Source organism: Sylvia atricapilla, chromosome 3 (genome assembly GCF_009819655.1).
Source record: "Sylvia atricapilla isolate bSylAtr1 chromosome 3, bSylAtr1.pri, whole genome shotgun sequence".
In the NCBI taxonomy this organism is placed as follows: Eukaryota; Metazoa; Chordata; class Aves; order Passeriformes; family Sylviidae; genus Sylvia; species Sylvia atricapilla.
This window is the reverse complement of record NC_089142.1, coordinates 43781603-43800013: the sequence shown is the minus strand read 5'-3', so window position 1 is coordinate 43800013 and position 18411 is coordinate 43781603. Positions and strand designations below refer to the sequence as shown.

Genomic DNA, 18411 nt, shown 5'->3' with positions numbered 1-18411 from the left:
TACCAAAACCACCCTTTTTTATAGGATAGCTCTGAGGAGTTCATAGGAAGAAAGGGCAAAGACTGACTCTCCTTGATTTCCTGTAGGGATATCCATATGTGCAAGCTTTCTGAAAGCTTGCATATCTTGTAATGAGGAAAAACCTTTGTAAAAATCTTTAATTTTCTTTTGTCTGTTTGGTCAGGGTTTTCTGTTTGTTTGTCCAGTGGTGCTGGCATCTCACAGCAGCGCCCCTGGCCAGTGCATCTTCCTGAGACTGTTTTCAGCAGACATGTAACAGCATTAAGGGGGTTCCTTGCAGAAACACACAGAGAAACCTTTAGTAAATGTGCAGTGCTTGCGGGTTGGATGTCTGTGTAATTGTGGGATCAGTTCTGTGCATGTCTCCTGCCATTCCAGGTCTGCAAGACAATAATTTCCACACCATCCACACTAATTAAAACTGAGTGCACAGACAATACTTCTGGAGCAACCTCTCCCCTTCAACCATCGTGCCCAACATGAGCCAGGTGAGTGGGTGAGTGTAGTTGCCCATATACAGGAGAGTAAGGGAACAGGTCCCTTCAGAGCATAAAGCAACATCACATGTGCTCTGTGCCTTCTTTCCCTGTCTTTGGGGTAGGCCATACCAAATGCTAAGTTTTTCTCCAGGTTTACAGCAGTTTATCTCCCTTTTAAATCAATTGGTCACAGAAAACTTCAGAGAGTAGGCAAGGGAAGCTTCCTTATGGATGTCCCAAATCACAAAAGTGCCACAGCTTAACGTTTTGCTTGTAGAGCACTAGCAAAAGAGATAATTTTTTTTATCAGGCCTCATGTATGGAATATTGTTTTACCAAGAAGAGGTCATCACTATGATCTTATTTAAACTGGGAAAAAAAATTAAAATGAGCTTTTCAGACTTTTCTAATGCCTCAGATGACTGAAAAAATACTAGAGTTCTGCAAACCACACTGTTGGCTCAGCAACACACAAACTTACTAAAATGCCGGTCCTTGGGTAAACCCCACCGAAAGTCTATAATAATTGCACTTTAGTTCCCGAACTCCCGACGACTCCTTCAGCAGCCGTGGCCACTGCATGACATCTGGTGGCCACAAGGCAGCATGGCCAGAACGTGGCACTACTGAAAATGCCGCCCGTGCATCCACTGAAAACCACACCGTATCAGCTCTCGTCCCAGTGTGCCAGAGCACCCGCTCGGAGATGTTCGCTGTGGCTGTACACCTTGCCACGGAACAACCCGGCTTCGACAACTGCTAATGTGTAGCGCAATAGGATACATATCTTCTTCCTTGGGAGTTACGCTCCATGCCCTCAGTGTTGATCTTCCCCTGCTTGTAGGACATCGAGATGGGGATTTGCAGAGCGACAGAATTGTAGGAGGCGCTCTTTGAAGTGCAGAGGTGGAATTCACTGTGAACTTGCACCTACTGAGCTGATAAAAACCAATTCAAAATGATGCTTTGGTATGCAAGAGATGTCATTGGTGGCAACAGGTACTCATCCTCCTGTGATCATGGTATAAAATCACAGAATTATAGACTTTGGAAGGTTGGAAGGGATCTTAAATATTTTTTAGTCCCAATCTGCCCTGCCGTGGGCAAGGACACCTCCCACTGCACCAGGTTGATCAAGGCCTTATCCAACCTGGCATTAACACTGCCAGACTTGGGCACCCACAACCTCCCTGAGCAACCTATTCTAGAGCCTCTGTACCCTCACAGTAAGGAATCTCTTCCTAATATCGTAAGGAAATTTCCCATCTTTCAGTTTGTGCCCATTCCTCCTTGTCCTGTCACTACAGTTCCTGACACAGAGTGCCTTTCTGGCTTCCCACGAGGCCCCTTCAGATACTGGAAGGTTGCCATGGGGTCTCCACACAGCGTTCTCTTCTCCGGGCTGTTCAGCCCCACCTGTCTCAGCCTCTCTTTGTAGAGCAGGGGCTCCAGTCCTCGTATCAACTTTGCGGCCTCCTCTGGCCTTGATCCATCTATCACGGTGGGTAAGATCTACTACAGAAAAAGTCATAAAACATTCTGAGTTTGAAGGGACCATCGAGTCCAACTCCTGGCCCTGCATAGACACGATGTGCCGGAAGGCATTGTTCAAACCCTCCTTGAACTCTGTGAGGCTCGGTGTTATGATTACTTCTCGGGAAAATAGGAAAAAGAACCATCGGATAATGGGAAACAGACAGATTAAGTGCTCAAAATCCTCAAACTCGCGGTCCTTCGGCTAAGCGACCCCGCCGATGCCTCAGCAGCGGGCCCACGGCCGGGTCCAGCACAGCCGCAGCCCCGCGACTCTCCGCCTCGGGCGCTGCCCTGCAGCCCCAAGCGCGCCCCGGAGCGCCCCGGCCCCGCCTCCACGCCCGGCTGCGAGACTGGCGGCTGCAGCCCCGCCCACCGGCCGGCCGGGCCCCGCCCCGCCGCTTCCGGCTTCCGGCGCCGGCGGGGGCGGGCGCGCGGGCCGGGCGGAAGCCCCGCGGCGGGCGGCGCGTGCGCGGGGGCGTGGCCGCGGCGGGGGCGCGGCCGCCGCTCAGTTCCTGCCCCGCGCGCGGGCGGGCGGGTGTCGCCGGTCGCGACAGAGGTAACGGCCCGGCCCGGCCCGGCCCGGCCCGCGCGGCCCCGCGCCCCCTCGGGAGCTGCCCGAGCCGGGCCGCCGCTGCCCGGGACAGCGCTGCCGCCGCGGCGCTCCCCGGTCCGGCCCCGTGGGGCGGGAGCGCCGCTGATTCACCTCGGGCGGCTGCCGGCAGTGAGGGAGGGAGGGAGGGAGGTGGACAGATAGACAGACAGACGAGTAGACAGACAGACGAGTAGACAGAGCCCGCGGGGCCTGGCCGGGCCCCGGACGCCCCTGGGTCTCAGCGCGGCGCTGGGCGATGCTGGGGCCCGTCCTGCGGCCTCGGTGACCCTCCGGGCCGGTCCCCGCCTCCCCGGCGGAGAGCCGCGCTGGTTTGGGTGTTCCCGCCCGCCCGGCTGCGGACACGGGCTCTGCCCCCGGCGCCGGGGCGTCCCGGGGTGCCGGAGCTGCGGGGCGGTAACGGGGAAGGACCTCTTAGCTCTGCGGCTGGGGCGTGATGCAGCCTTAGGAAATGCTCATTTACGTTTCACTCCTTATCCACCATGTGTTTGTAGTTGGGAACTTAATTCATCCCGTTCTTTGTACCAAGTGATGCATTTAATGCCCCGGTGACAGCGTTGGTTAGCCTGCAGGAACGTAGTTATGGGAGAACCTTTAACAAGACGTATTTTATTTGCACTCGTGCTGATTTTTCTTTTTTGGTTGGGTGGGGGGAAACGGGTTACATTTGTAGCTGAAGAAACAAATTGATCTACATGTGCTTCACTCTCCATTGGAAGAATGACAGATGATAAAGATGTACTTCGAGATGTGTGGTTTGGGCGAATACCGACCTGTTTCACTCTGTATCAGGATGAGATAACTGAAAGGGAAGCTGAGCCCTACTATGTGAGTATGACAAAGGTAGTCACAAATAGTCCAAGGCCGTGGTTGTGTTTGTTTCCTTCATTCTCATCACATGTGCTAGTGCATGTTGTGAAGAACCCCACTTCTTTTCTTCTTATTCCTGGTAGGTTCTGAAAGTAAACATATAACCATGCTGTGTGACTTTATCTTTCTTCACAGCAAATGGAAGGCCTCAGGCTTGTTTCACTAGTGAGAGAAACTCACCACAAATAATTAATTAAGATCTTTGAAAAAATTCTTAGAAAGTCAGCAAGTGACAAGGTAAATGAGGAGGCTGGGTGTGAGTTTATATGCTTGGATAATGAAACAGTCAAAGGGAGAGAGAACTTCTGTTAATGCAGAAATAATTTAGTCAGACTTACAAAATCCTAAACATTAAGGTTGGTCACCCCTATAACAAACTCCTAATGAGCACTGGCTCTGTGCATGACTTCTGCTCATTTTCTTTTCTTTAAAGTCCAGCAGCCATGAGAGATCTAGCTCAGAAATAAGAAAAGCAGCTATAATGGCTAAACAGAACACTGTCTGAACAGGATTGCTAGCAGATGATAAAAAAGGGGTGATGGGTGTACTGGAGTTATAACGTGCAATGATGTATTTATTTATTGTGTTCTCATCAGTATTCATTCTTTCAGCACCAATAGACATGTAATTGAGAAAGAATGTTAGCTGATTCAGTGAAATGCAGCAAGTATATAGGAGGGAAATCTTGAACTTTTAATTTTTATAAGGTTCTTAAGTCTTATCCCATTCCACACTGGAGCGAACTTTTTTTCCCTGTGTTCAGTGTCATCTTTGTGTCATCATTTTCTCATTTGCATGTGTTATTTTGGAACCTAATAAACTATTAGTGCTTTTTGTTCAGCAGTAATAACACTCATGTTTGTATATTTTAATTTCATCAGTGGTAAAAGATAAGCACTTCGTGTTTATTGACCAATTGCCAAATACTTTGAAGCTACCTAAAAGTCTCAGACTTTAAATTATACATATGAGTTAAAATATATTTGCATGCTTTATGTAAGAGCTACTTGAAAGGTATGAGTTTAAGTTTAGAGGTGTGCAGCCTTGATCTGTTTAACATTGGCATGGAAACATGAAACTGTGTTGTCCTCGTGGTGTGGCCAGCTTTCTAAGTCAAGGAAATGATTTTAAGGTTGCAGGATTTCTTCTATTTATTCCATGTAAAGTGTGCACAGAAATTCTCAATGCTTAATTCTTTCTTTCTGCAAAATGTGGTTACTAACTGATGACAGTTCTAAAATTTTAGCTTCTCAATTTTTCAGTTCATGTTGGAGCTGGTAATACAGCTTTGTGTCTTTGGAGGGACCAAGGATTTGTAACAGTGTAAGGCAGAATAGCAAACAAGATTTTAAGTCATGGTGTAGCTCTGATAGTTTCAGAGTGTGTTTGCATTAATGTTTTTGTTCAGATCTGGAGTGCATATGAGATAAGTCTTTGTCCCTTCCACTTCCTGGGCCCAGGTTGGCATCACAGAGCAGTCAGCCCATGGGCCGAATCATTGTCACCTGAAGCTGAAGCAGCAGATGGGCTTCAGCTGCTGATTTGGTGTATGGGAGCAAACTTGAGCTAAATCAAAGTCATCATCAAAGCTACATCAAAACACCTAAAATTATGGATAAAGTAGAAAAGTATATGTAGTTAACATTTCAAGCCCTTGACATCAGCTCTTCAGCTTTACATGTCTCCTCTTACTTCTTAGTATAGATACAACCTCTGTATTCGAGACTGCCTTTCATAGATGGAAAGACTGCATGGGAAGGAAATACTGGCATCACTGAGTTGAGAGAGGATAAAGGATTCTGCTCTGAGGAACTTGCTTTATGAACATGAAGGATGAGAGAGACTTGGAGGCTGAGGGATTGGAAAAACAACCCAGTGTCTCTGGGATGGATTTTGGCTTTTGTCAGTGGTGTGACAGGAGAGCCCTATCTGTCAGATGGGTTAGTGCAGCACAGGGGTTGAAGCATGTGTGTATCACCTTCTGGCACTGCACAGGGGTAGGACAGATAGTTTAAAATTAACTTGTCTGTCTTTTGGAAAGAGTGGTGACATAAAGACTGGGAAGCTCTAATAAAACACTCTCCTGTGTCTTAATATAGTCATGTAGGGTAGGTTTCTGCAGTTATGCTAGAAATGGATACATCAATTTTCTTTGGAGTGTTTAATGCAGATTCTTGTGTTTTGAGTGGCAGCATATTTAGGAACAGTTTGCTTGAACCACTTTTGTTGCTGACTGATCTGATTTTTCTCTTATCCTAAAATTGCTATACATTTTATTTTAAAATGATAAACTGTTTGCCTCTTGGTGCAAGCAACAGTTAAAAAGAAGAGGGTGAAAGAAGTATACAGGGAGCAGAGATTGATTGGCTGAGACATGTCAGATGTATAAAGAACAAAATTACAGCAGGATACAGTCTTAGAATGATGCTCTGCCCAAGGGACTGGTCTTTAACAGAACCACTCTTGAGCTTGCTCAGTGTTGAAAATATTATTTTGTAAAGATATCTGTAGGAGAGAGCAACGTGAAGCCATTCCATGTTAAGATGTTTTCTTTCATCTCCCTTAACACTTAAATGATCAGACCAGTCCAGTTCTTGCTAAACCTGTAATTTTTCTGTTTTGGTGCTTTGCATATATAAGTACTGCATGCTCTGCAACAAAACCTGTGGATATACATGGAGAGGTACTCTTTTACACAAAGTTATATTGCAGGCATATCCTTAGGCATTAGGAGTTCTTTGTATTTCATTTAACCTCCTGGTTAATAAGAAAACATTCCTGCTTATTTTGACTAAATACTGTAGCAATACATAATATTCAAAAGGAAGGTGTTACTGTTTGTGTAATATTTGGGGATGACATTTAGGGATGGTTGTGAGGATTTATTCTGCTTGCTGATGTGTTTGGACATTTACTTTTCTTAATTCAATGAAGAGAACTCATGAACTTGTTATCTTTCAGTGGATGGGGAATAGATATTAAAAGGGAGAATAAGGTGAAAATGTGTTTAAGCTGCTCTTAAGGATCTCACTTAACAGATTTAGTATACTTGTACATCTAAGATAATTAAAGCTAGAAAAGTGGTAGAGTTGGATTCTTTAATTTCTCCTATGGAAGGGGATAACTATATCAAGGTAAAAGAACTGGATGGACCCAATAAAGAGTTCAGTAGGTTCTACAAATTCTCAGCATCCCTGAAAAACAGGTAATTCCTGTTAACTTGATTAACTGCTGGGTTTTGTACAGTTGTACAGTTCTTGTTGAAACCTTTTGACAGTGCTGGCCATGTTCTGTTAAATTCAGTTGAATTCTGTTTGGTTATTGTCTGTGTTCTCTAATTGTGTTGAGGGAGAAACTGGGTTGTTCTTTCACAATATAAACAGAAGTAGAATATTTTATAGAGGAAGTTATGCAGTTTAAAGGGTTATGTGAAACACTTGCAATAAATAATACTTAAAATATTTATCAATTCCGGCATGGCTGTGCTACATGCAACATGCTGAAAATTGGCTTTTGTTAGAGTCCTAGTAAGTCTCATCAGAGTACATAAGCATTTAATTAACTGTACATATCATGCAGAGCTAACACAAAACTATTACCAAAAATATGTGGGTTTGATTGATATGGTCTGGACTGTGTTGTCTCAAGAACAATCAGTGAAGATATGTGGAATTAGGTAAATAAAGGGTAAGCTTATGTTGTCATTCAAATCATTAAAATACCAAACAATTCTTACTTGAATGTGTATATAATATAATTGAATTTCATTGGCCTTTTAAAAATGAAGGCTGTGTTTTGATTACATTGCTTCTATGAAACAAGGTAGAAACAGTGTGATGATGGTAATAAAAGCAGCAGTTGGAGAAAGAAAACCATATGGTACATGAAAATGGAGGTGTTAACTGACATGGCTGTGATAGTGGTGAGAGTTGGCCTTGTATAATTTTATAGAATTGTAAAATTTAGCTGTGTCACAGATCTAACCTAATGTGGCATTATCAAAAAGATGAATTCCAGGAACTTGGTGTACTCTCCATATTTCTTTGTGAATTAGGTGTTCACAAATTCTAGTATCATGGCCAAAATATTATCTGATTTATATATCTAAGTGTGGTCTAATTGTTGGAGAAATTCTGGAAGAATTTTGCAGCAGCAATCAAGTTTTCTGTCAGGAAAAATATATCCTTATATAGTTTGGGATGTCTGTACCACAGACATACACTTAGGGCCTGGCATTATTCATATACTATAAAGAAAGTACTTTAAGAAACAACACTGGTTATAAGGAACGCTGGAAAACAAATATTCTCTAAACATCCAGATTATAACCTTTCTATATATATACCTTAGGCCCATTACAGGATGGGCCCATTAATTTGAAATGTCTGCTCTAAAGTGAATTGATATTTTACAGGGAGGTTAATCTTTACTCAGTGAGATAATGAAAAGCATTGTTTGTTAATGCTAATGGATTGATTTATCTCTAGTAAATGTGCCACACAGTCATCAGTCAATTCACTGATTGATACAGAGTGCTTAACCACTCCTGTGCATAAGACTTTTAAAAAAAAGGTGGTGGGGAAGATGTTACAAATAAAAATAGCAGTGTTCTGATTTGGATAGTATACACTTGAGAAGATAGTATATGACAAAGCTGTAAGAATGTCTTGATTCAAGTCATAAAATATTTAGGGTTTTCTTTCTGATTTTAGTTGCTGGGTGAAGGTTAAATAGTGGAAGAATAGTAGTCTTGACTAATAGGTTGAACTGACAAACCTGGTGCAAAGAAAATGGAAATTGTCAGCTGTTGGAAGTACAAAGCACTTGGAAACCAATCCTTAAGCATCTAGTTTTCATTGGTCATTTTTCCTGGTGTAGGAATTTCCATTTTGAAACTGATACACAATTGCTCATTCTTTTCAGTAAGAAGTTAGAAGCTCTTTTTATATGTTCTTATGAAAAAGATCTTAAACTTCATTATTTAAATACAGAAAAGCAGAAATTGAAGTCCGTTCTTCTCCCCCAACCCTACTGAAAGAATCAAGGACGTAATTTTTCACTTTTCTTGGTATTGTATACTGGTATATATTGGATACTGGTATTCTGCATCTTCTGAGTATGTAATTTTATAGCCTTTGGTTGACCATTAAAATGTAAACTGTCTAAAAGACCTCTTACCTTAAAAAGAGGAAGAAGAGAATGCTAACTGAATTTTGGTTATGAAAATGCATACTTGTTACAGATTTTTATTAGTTTTGTGTATTTTATTTACACTTAAAGCTTCTATAATTTTTTTTTCAGTTGCTTTTGCCAAGGATAAGCTACTTGACACTGGTGACAGATAAAGTGAAGAAACACTTTCAGAAAGTTATGAGACAAGAGGAAGTTAGTGAGATATGGTTTGAATATGAAGGTACACCACTGAAATGGTGAGTTTATTGAACTTTGTATGCTATGCAGTTTATCACATAGAGTTGCCAGGTTCAGCAGTGTCAGTAGTTTTCCTGAAGTTTTCCATTCCCATGGGTTTCAAAGATGACAAAAGAAGAGGAGGGTAAGAAATACATCTTTTGGGGCAAAAGCAAAAGAAGATTTAATGTTGAATGTATTTTTTTATTATTTGGCTTGATTTTTTTACTGTATGCGTAAGACTGGGGTGGTCTGAGGTGCTGCACCCACTGGTTTTGTTCTTGTTCAGAATGCTTGTGGTTTTGGCTCTACCACTGCTTGCAGTAGAATTGCCAAATAAATTTTCCTTTAACATATTCCACCTTTCTAGAAGATGTCTAGTAACACAGGAAGTAGTATTTCTAGAGTCTGAATGCAAATAGCTTTATATGCATGATGGCAATAAAACATGAGGAACCTTCACTGTTCACTGGTGTGATATGCACTTAAACTGTAAAAATCTGATGCTGATCTGCAAGCATTTGGTGAATTCAATTAGTTCAGGTTTACTGAACTAATGGATGTTGATTCTGTTTTTTATTTTGTGCTATAGTCTATTAAAACTATCTTCTTTTGGGGTTTTAGTTTGTTGGGGGTTTTTTGTGAGATGTTAGGGACTTCGACTCATGCTATTTTATTTAATTAATTTTCATAAATGCTTTTCATCAGGTTTTCTACTTCTGCTGTTAAAGAGTTTTAAAGAAATTATTTTGAGAGCTGCAGTATTTACTAGTTCTGTGTAGATGGCATCAGCCTTCCAGAAGGTAGTTAGTATTTTGAATGATGAAGAGTTTTTTTTCTCTTTTTATTTCTTGTATCATCACAGGAAAGAAAACTAGTGATTTTTTTTAAATCTTACTGAACCTGGATTGTCTTGTGATTAGCAAGTATCACATCATGGAGTCCCTGTAGATTTGGTGATGCAGTAGCTTTCTTCTAGTCTTTTGTTTCTTTGAGACCAACCTAGTGTAGACCTTGAAAATTTGTAAATAGAAACCCATAAAAATGATCTCTTTAAACTTTTATTATAACTGACTGGCAAAACCAGCTTTAGACATCTAAAAAATTATCTGATGTTTAACAAGAAATGGTGTCTTTTGTGCCACAGTAATAATAGTATTGAGTCATGGATACTACCTAAATAAACAGCAAGGTACCACATTTATCTGAGTGTGTTCATAATCCCAGGTAAATATTGGGAGTAAACTAGTCTTCACTGAAGTTGTAACAAGAAAAGCAAGAGAGGCTCTGTATTTCAACCAATAATAGATCCGTATTTTCTGTAAGTTTTCAAATACCATGATGTTTAAACTGGAATAAAAAACCCCCCTGTACAATATAGGTCTAGAATAAAAATGTGGCTTGTAATTCTAAAATTAAGTGAAGAGTTATTCACTTAATTGAATGTAGAAATGAAAATAAATAGTGTAATGATGATCTGCTAATTAAGGTTCTAATCTTTCCGAAAAACTAAGCCTATTCTTCCAGGAACAACTCCACTGATTTTGGTGGACCTGCTTTTCTAAGGAAAGTGCTCTTTGTAAACCAGTATTTTAGGAGAATGGTAATCCCATAAAGAGCCAAGTCTTCTGGGGAAGACCCAAACACCAGAACTGAGAATTAGATTGAGCTTGTAGTTGGTAGAGAAAGAATAGTAGGCATTAATATTTAATCTTTTTAGCTATGACTTGTACATTCAGAATCAAATAGAACTTGTTAATAATATTGTTTATTCTAATTATTTACTTTGCCCTTAGTTCTTACAGTCTGTGCAGTTTAATACCTAGTTGAGATGAAGTCTATGTCTGTTCAGATACAGCTCTTCCATTTTCCAGTGAGATTTTGGAAGAAGTCTGAAATAGAGTTTCAGCTTCAGGCTCTGCAGTGCATGGGTTGGTTCTTAAAGGAGAATGATGCTCTCCAGGCCTGGAGTTGCATGGGCCTGGGCTCTTTGTCCTGCTGAGAATGTTGGGGCAGGGGAAGATGGATTCTTTGCCTGCAGGAGCTGTGTGCTGGGGAAGGGTCTGTGTCATCAAGGAGTTTCAGGAAGAGATTTATCAAGATTATCAAGACTGTACAGCATTAGAGACTACAAAAGGAAATGGGTCAAACCTCCATCCTGCAGCTACAGGAGACTAAACCCACAACAACACTGAAGGAGATGCAGGCAAAGGCTGTGATTACTGGATTAGAAAACAGTCTCCTAAGATTTGGAAGAGCTGGAAGTTTATGACTTCTTGCAACAGGAAGCATGTTCCTTCTACACCTGCATTTCTCTTAGTACAGAACAGGTTCTGTACTTTGGCTGCAGGTGAAGGACTGAAGGTGTTGTCCAGTGATGCATCTGATACAACTGAACCTGAACTACGTAGGGGCACCAGGAGGAAATGAAAAATTGAATCAAAAGTCTGTATTCTGCTTACTGTCTTTTCTCTAGGACTTTTAACTCTGCCATTTCATGGTCATTGCAGCTAAAGCTGCCACTGATTATCACAACTCTTTTGTTTTAATAGTTAAGTAGCAGTTTCAGCTTTGGATTATCTCTGGTTCATCCAGTGTCTGTATCAAGAAATCTTGACTACTTGTTTCCCACTATGTTGCTTTTCCAGCAGATGTGAGAGATTAATAGGAACCAGGATCTGTGATATAGACACTTACTGAGTTGTTTAAAGAAGACTATTTATTTTCTCACCTGGATTGCATGATCTGTTGCCCTTACAGAGTCTCCTCTGTTCCTGAACCACAAGAACTCAACCAACCTGTTGTCTGTCCAATTAAGTTTCGTACATCTAAGCTGCTCCCTGACGTGGAAGACAACCCTCTGTCCTCATCTGCCCTGCCTGCCTTTACTAAACAGCTTATGTCTGTCCTTCCACAGAAGTATTCCAGTTGTGCAAGCTGTCTGACTGTACCTCAAGTAGCCCAACACTTTCCCAGTAGTGTCACAGCATGTGCAACTCTAGTTTTCCTTGCTTGTTTCCCAAGCTGTGTGCACTTACGTAGATACTTGTGGTGGGCTCTCTTCTACCTTCTTTTATCACTTTGACATCTCCCTTGTAGCTGTCACCTTTCACCACTTGCTATCTACCCACATCCATTAATTTCTATTTATCTGCGGGTTGTTATTTACACTTCTGTTGTGTATGGTCTAAAGCTCTCACCAGGCTGGGCAACCTTAAAGTGAAGATGCTTTTTGGTCTGACTTCCATCTCTCCCTAGCCATCCGTGATCCCCAAAGAGTATCCTATATCTGTAGAAGCCAAGTAAGTCGTTGTTGCACCAGCTCCTGACCTGCAGACACCTCTCTGAATCTCTTTCGCTTAAGGGGAAAACTGGAGATGCCTCCTTGCCCCTAGAACTTGTAGAGTCACTTTTGATACTCTCCGGGGTTCTGTTGCAGCACTTAAAATTTGTGCCCATGTGAGTAAACAGCAAGGACTAATAAGCCAGCAGAGGACAACTTTGCCAGTCTGCAACTTTTTAACAAGCAGCAAACCTCTGCAGGTTAACAAGTGAAGTTGGCTGGCTGATGGGGCTCCCCTGCAGGATGGAGTCTCCTAGTCCTATAATTGCCTGCTCTGGCTGTGGATATGCTGTTCAGACAGCTCTGATGCTTCCTCATAACTTCCAGCCTCTTGTCTGACACTGAAGCATTGCCAGTGGTTGGAGAAAGCCTGTTCTCTTGCAAAGAGGTTAAGGATACTTTTCTGTCCACCCAGGAGCTGCTCTGGCAGTCACACACTTTGACCACCTGAGCTGGGGCCGAGGCCCCTTTGCAGCCAGTCGGTGGCTCCAGGAGCTGATGGTGCCTCACTTGACCCCCTGCACACCCCACAGTCAGACAAGCTCTCCTTACCCACTCAACCCTCGGTTTCCCATAGCAGAGCCTCAGGCATCTGGATCCTTAAAAGACCTTAGTCATGGTGTAACAGCAGAATAACAGCTTGAACTGGTGCCCCTGAGCAGGGACCCCAAACCAAGGAACCCCTGAGCTTTTATACCCTCACGGTCTGTGTGTGATAGGGTGGGGTTTTTCCTCTGTGTCATTGGCTCCTGCTGTGTCCCTGAGTGTTCAGTGATCTGGCAGGGCCACAAGTCCCCATGCCTTTTCCTGTGCAAAGGGTCAGCACCAGTTTTGGCCTCTTGCTTGGGGCTTCCACCACCCAGAGCTCCACCTGCAGCTCCCTCTGCAGCTGCGCACTGGGCTACTGGCACTGAACAGATTCCTTGACACCAGAGTTCACACAACTCTGGTCCTCCCCATCCTGTGGGTCCCCACTGACCACTCCGATGACTGCTGACACTTTCTCTCCAGGTTTTCATCTCTCTGAGATCTTGGTTAAGATGCCATTAATCTCTATATCATCCCTGATGCTATGCAGCCCTCTGACTTCGTACAGCTCCTTAGCTTGGTGACATAGCTTGTCACTAATGTGCACCTCCTCTAGACAAGGACATTAGTGACATTGGGACTCTGCTTGCGCCAACCCTCAGGAGAGGTTCCAACCTATCCTGGCAGCTTGAAACCTGGGAAGCTGCAGCCTTTCTCAGGAGGCCTCCCTGAGTGATGCCGCTGTGTGCTGGAGTTGTTTCTTCAGCAGGTGCTAGGGGATGACACCTGCAGTTGTTTCCATCCTGTCTGAGCACTTGCACGTGGCTTTCAGTGGAGTTTTTGTCCCTTTTGTTGGATTGGGTTCTAGCCTTGGTAATTGTATAGGTGGCTCTCTAGTACCAACTGGGTGGATGCTTGACCCTTCTTGTTCATAAATTAGCAGAAGACAAAAGTTCAAGGCACCATTTAATCAGGAATCTATTAACTCTGCAAAGCACAGGGATTTTACTGAAGAAATTTGATTACATGAACTTCACTTTGTAATCTTAACTGATTAGAAAACAGATTTAAGGCCAAGACCCGATACAGGAGATTTTGTATGGGTTTTTTGTCGTGGTTTTCTTTTTCTTAGTTATCTGTTTTGTTGTATAAATTGAAAGTATCTGGAAGTCATTGTTCATGTTGAAAATTTGTCTTCATTTAATTATTAAATATGATTTTTGTTACTTAACTCACCTGGAAAAACATTCTTTCATGGAACTGTTGCTGAATTCCTGTTAAGGGTTTAGGACATGATTGGCAGTTAGTAGTAAAAATCTTCATGGTATAAACTTGAGTATTAGTAGTGAATCAGGATAAATCTGGATATGCATCCTCTTTATTCCCAGGTAAGCTCTGGAATTGTAGTAGTATTTTGGGCTTTATTTTCCTGTTGTGGTGAATTTGTCTTAGCTTTGGGGTGGCTCACCCATAGAGGGTGCTAAAGCACTGTTGTGTGAGAATTTCATCGATGTGGAAAATGGCTTGGCACAGGTGCTGTTACAGCAACGCTCTCTTGGGACTTTCAGAACTTATGTACGTGCTTGGGTCTGCGACCTGTGACCAGTCCCATTTAATTCAGTGAAACTGCTGACTTTACAGTTCAGCATGTATTTCTCTCTTTGTAGGATGAAGAGCTAGTAAGGTTCTTGAGGTTACAATTTTTGAAAGATAAGAGAGTGGGTCTTGGTATGCTGAATGTGGAAAAAAAAATTATCAAAAATCTTGCCAATAGCTGTGTGTGAGAAAACTGAACAAAGCTTTTTTACAGTGCCTGCAGAGGTTTTATGTGTGTGGTATATGTTCCATATACTCCTGGGGGCTGTATATACTAACAAATTTAGAGGAGAGAAAGCTATGAGATGAAAGTGAACATTTGTCAGATGCAAGCTTTTTTTGTGTAACTCCTTTAAACTAGAATACCACTGAAATATAAAACTCCAATTAATCTTTTCCTCCCCTTTTATTCTTTTTAATTTGATAGTAAAGACACAGAGTTGATCTTGATCTATTGTCTTTCAGCCATTTTACAGATACTTAATTTTTTTTACTCTTCTGCTTATTCTCTGCATTGATGTACCAGATGTGAGAAGGGAAGGATGTTAAGGGTCATTGTGGTATAAACCCAGGACACTCAAGCACCTGAAAGCGTGTGTTCTTTTCTGTCAGACCAGCTATTCCTGGTCTGATGCTTTTTACCAAAAATACTGTTTTGGAAGGTTCCACAAAGCAGCTGTAGGCCACTTAAGGCTGTTGCAAAAGTAGCAGTGTTTTGTGGGCACAGCTTGGAGACCACTGGTTTAGATACTGAACATGTACATTCCAGGCTTGATTCTGCCTGTCAGTCATCTAAACTTGCCTGTATAACTTTTCTAAGTAAGGAATAAAGAGTGCTAAGTGTGGGAGTCAAACAGCTATTTTGTGTGTCTGTGTGTGTAAATGCGGGAATATTAACTGCACAATGTAGAATTAAATGCATGGGTTCTATATTAAATTAATATCTTGTAATTTTCAGGCATTACCCAATTGGTTTACTCTTTGATCTCCATGCATCAAATACAGCCCTTCCCTGGAGCATCACAGTGCATTTCAAGGTAAATTGATAGAGACCCTTTTTTAAGAACAAGTGAGCATGAGATTGCATTACATTTGGAAGCTAGGGAAAGGTTTCATAACTCTTTTATAAAGCATGTGAATGGTGTCATTTGCAAGGGAGAATATCCATTGTTCAGGAAGAATTTAAAGGTTACTGTAAATCTGCAGCTGTTATACAAAATTGTGTTTCAAGTTATGAGGCTTATGATAGAAGAACTTTCTATAAAGTTTTTAATTTAATTGCCTAGAGTTGAGTGAAGATTGGGAAGATTAAGAAGTACTTGTCCTTTTAGGCATATATGAGCATGGATATGAGATGCTGTAGAAATCTTTGAAGTCGGGGAATGCTGTTGTACTTCATGTTAATCCCTTTTAGGGAACTGAGTGAAATGAATTTGGTCTTGTGACAACTTAGTCACGGGAGAAGCATTATTTTGATTATGCACTGTAAACCCATTAGGTATGACTTAATAGCACTACTGATCTTTGCTCAGAATGGAACTTGAACCAGGGTTAGCATTGGTGCAGGATTCTCCTATACTCTGAAATGCACTGAGACAATAATTCCAGATTTGTTTTGAAGTCAGAAGCACAACTACAAATCATAATATTTAACTTTGAAATGTTAATTTCTCCATTATAAAAGAAACAGTGCAGTAGGAAAACCGATCTGAAGGACAACTCTACATTAATAGGCTTGACTTCAGTGCATGAGAGATTTGAGTGAAATGAAAAGTGTGTTGAGAAGCACTTGAACATTGAAACAATTCTCAAAGGTGTGTTAGAAAAGCTTTTTCCAACAGTAATTGATTCTATCTGGAAGTGTACACTGAAACCATACATTTTATGATGTGTATTTCTACATGTTGAAACTTCTAAAATGACTGACTTAATGGATCTGAAGTTGGGGATGTTATTGAAACCATTGTAATTGCTACACTTGTCTGATAAGTGTCAGAGACTTGGGATGAGGAAACTTCCAGAGTGTTCTGAAGAAAATGTAGGGTGTCTAGTTTCATAAATCATGCTTTAATTGTTATGTTCTGAGAGCTCTGGGATATTAACAGTGGCAATGTGGGGATGTTGCCATCACAAAGTAGAGGCATCTTGAGAATTAAGTTGCAGCACCACAGTGCTTTTTCATCAGCTACATAAATTTCATTTTAATATCCCTGTGTTGCTGCTTGCCAAAAGAACAACTGCTTTTAGTTTTTCTCAAAGGTGTACATTAAAGATCAGCAGAAATAATTAATTGCTAAGGTATTTTTATTTTAAAAGTTGATGTAATTTAGTAATGTAATACTGTGGAGTTAGCACCTGCATAATCTCTCTTCCTATTTTGATGTAATCTGAAAGTTTATTTAAATAAAGCCCCTCTGAATCCTTAAGTCAAAACATAACTGAAAGATATCAGAGTATGTCAAAATATTGAAGAGGTTTTCATGTGTTACAGTTCCTTACAGCTGAGTAGTTCAGGTGTGGGATTTTGACTAGAGTATTCTTTTCATTTCTGTGTAGTTATTCTTCAAAGATTTGTAGTTTTTATTTGGCTTAATTAAACGGTGTTAGATTTTATGGGGTTTAACTTTTGTTGTCATGGCTGTCTCCTTTCCTCTACCAATGTGTGCAGTCAGCAACAGATATCTCAAACATCTGTAAAAAGTGTTTTTCAACTTCTTTTTAAAAGTCAAACTCCCCCTATCATGTTTCTTTGTTTGAAGTTAAAAACATGGAAAAGGTTTATTTCTGTTCAGCAGAAGTTTTCAAGCTGATAGATGTTTGTAATTGTCCTCCTGTGTTATGTACACAGACCAAATCATAAACAAACTTAGTTTTTGCACTGAAGAAAGTTTGTTAACTTGTACTTCTGGTATGCAATAAAATTATGTGCATTGTATCTTGTAAAGTTGAAAACCAGTTGCATTAAATAGTTGCAGAGGGATGAGGCTGAACAGCATGCTGAGGTCTGAGAATCATGAGAGGCTGTAGCCTGGGAAGTTGCTTTGGTTATCCAGGTGTGGCTTTATGGGAAGGAGGGAAATTCTATCCCTTCCTGTTAAAATCATCATCTCACCTGACTCTGCAGTCTGTTAACCACTATTCATGTTCTCAAGTGTGGTAATCACCTCTCCAGATTTTGAGCTGTAGATAAGAAGTGGTGAACTGCTCTGGAAATAGTAGCACTACTGGAGGACAGGAAATCCTGTGTGCCAGGGAAAATGCTGAGGTTCTGCTGAGGCCGTTGTCTGCTGGTGCCTGCCTCTCCACCCATGACCTGATGTTCAGGAGGAGAGACAGTATCTGTCCCTGTGTGATTGTCATCGCCTTCATGTTTTTTTAGGTGAAGATTGGGTTGGGTGGAATGGAAAGGAAGTACTTTTTAATGTAGCATATGGATAAATTGTGGAACTACTAGGAGACACTGTGGAAGCCAGAAGTATAAATGGGGTTTTTCTGAAATCAATCTACTTAAAGAAAAGACTGCTGATGGTAACTAAACACAAATACGTAGATGCACCCCCTGCCACTGGATACATTCCTTATGGTTTTAATGTCCTATTTTCTGTAAATGTAGTCTAATGCAAGTAGACTCTCACAGGATAAACAGATGTTTTGTGAACTAGAACTGAGAGATAAATATGGGTGGAATGGAGTTATGAAACCAGACTGCTGAAATTGCCTGTGATGTTTTTGGTACAGTTTTATGTGAGAGGTCATTTAGTACTGTTGCCTATGCAGAAGATACCTATTTCTTTGTGACTAGTTCATACTGCAAGCGTCTACTGGTATGTGAAAATAAAAAACAGAACTCCTTGAGCTTTCTGAGAAAATCAGAGTCAACCCTTAGTAACAGTTCTTTCAAAGATGCAGGACATAGAGAAAGACACCACCAATAAGAGTACTTATATCATCTGTTAATACTTTTTGCAAATCTCCTAGTTGTATAGCCAGGATTGCCTACCAGTTTCTTCACAGTTGTC

General features: G+C 41.3%; 1 protein-coding gene across 3 annotated transcripts in view; it reads left to right on the top strand.

The window, feature by feature from the left end:
- The first annotated feature begins 2487 nt into the window (after window positions 1-2487).
- Window positions 2488-18411, top strand: part of ATG5 (autophagy related 5) — a 74014-nt gene continuing 58090 nt past the window's right edge. The window contains exons 1-4 of one of the 3 annotated variants that reach the window (XM_066315197.1): window positions 2488-2592; window positions 3320-3474; window positions 8818-8945; window positions 15351-15429. In XM_066315197.1, the coding sequence (XP_066171294.1) occupies window positions 3367-3474; window positions 8818-8945; window positions 15351-15429 (315 nt within the window). In that variant the 5' untranslated portion in view covers window positions 2488-2592; window positions 3320-3366. Of the gene's footprint in view, window positions 2593-3319; window positions 3475-8817; window positions 8946-15350; window positions 15430-18411 lie in introns of those variants that run through there. The other 2 variants (XM_066315198.1, XM_066315199.1) reach the window with 2 other exon arrangements.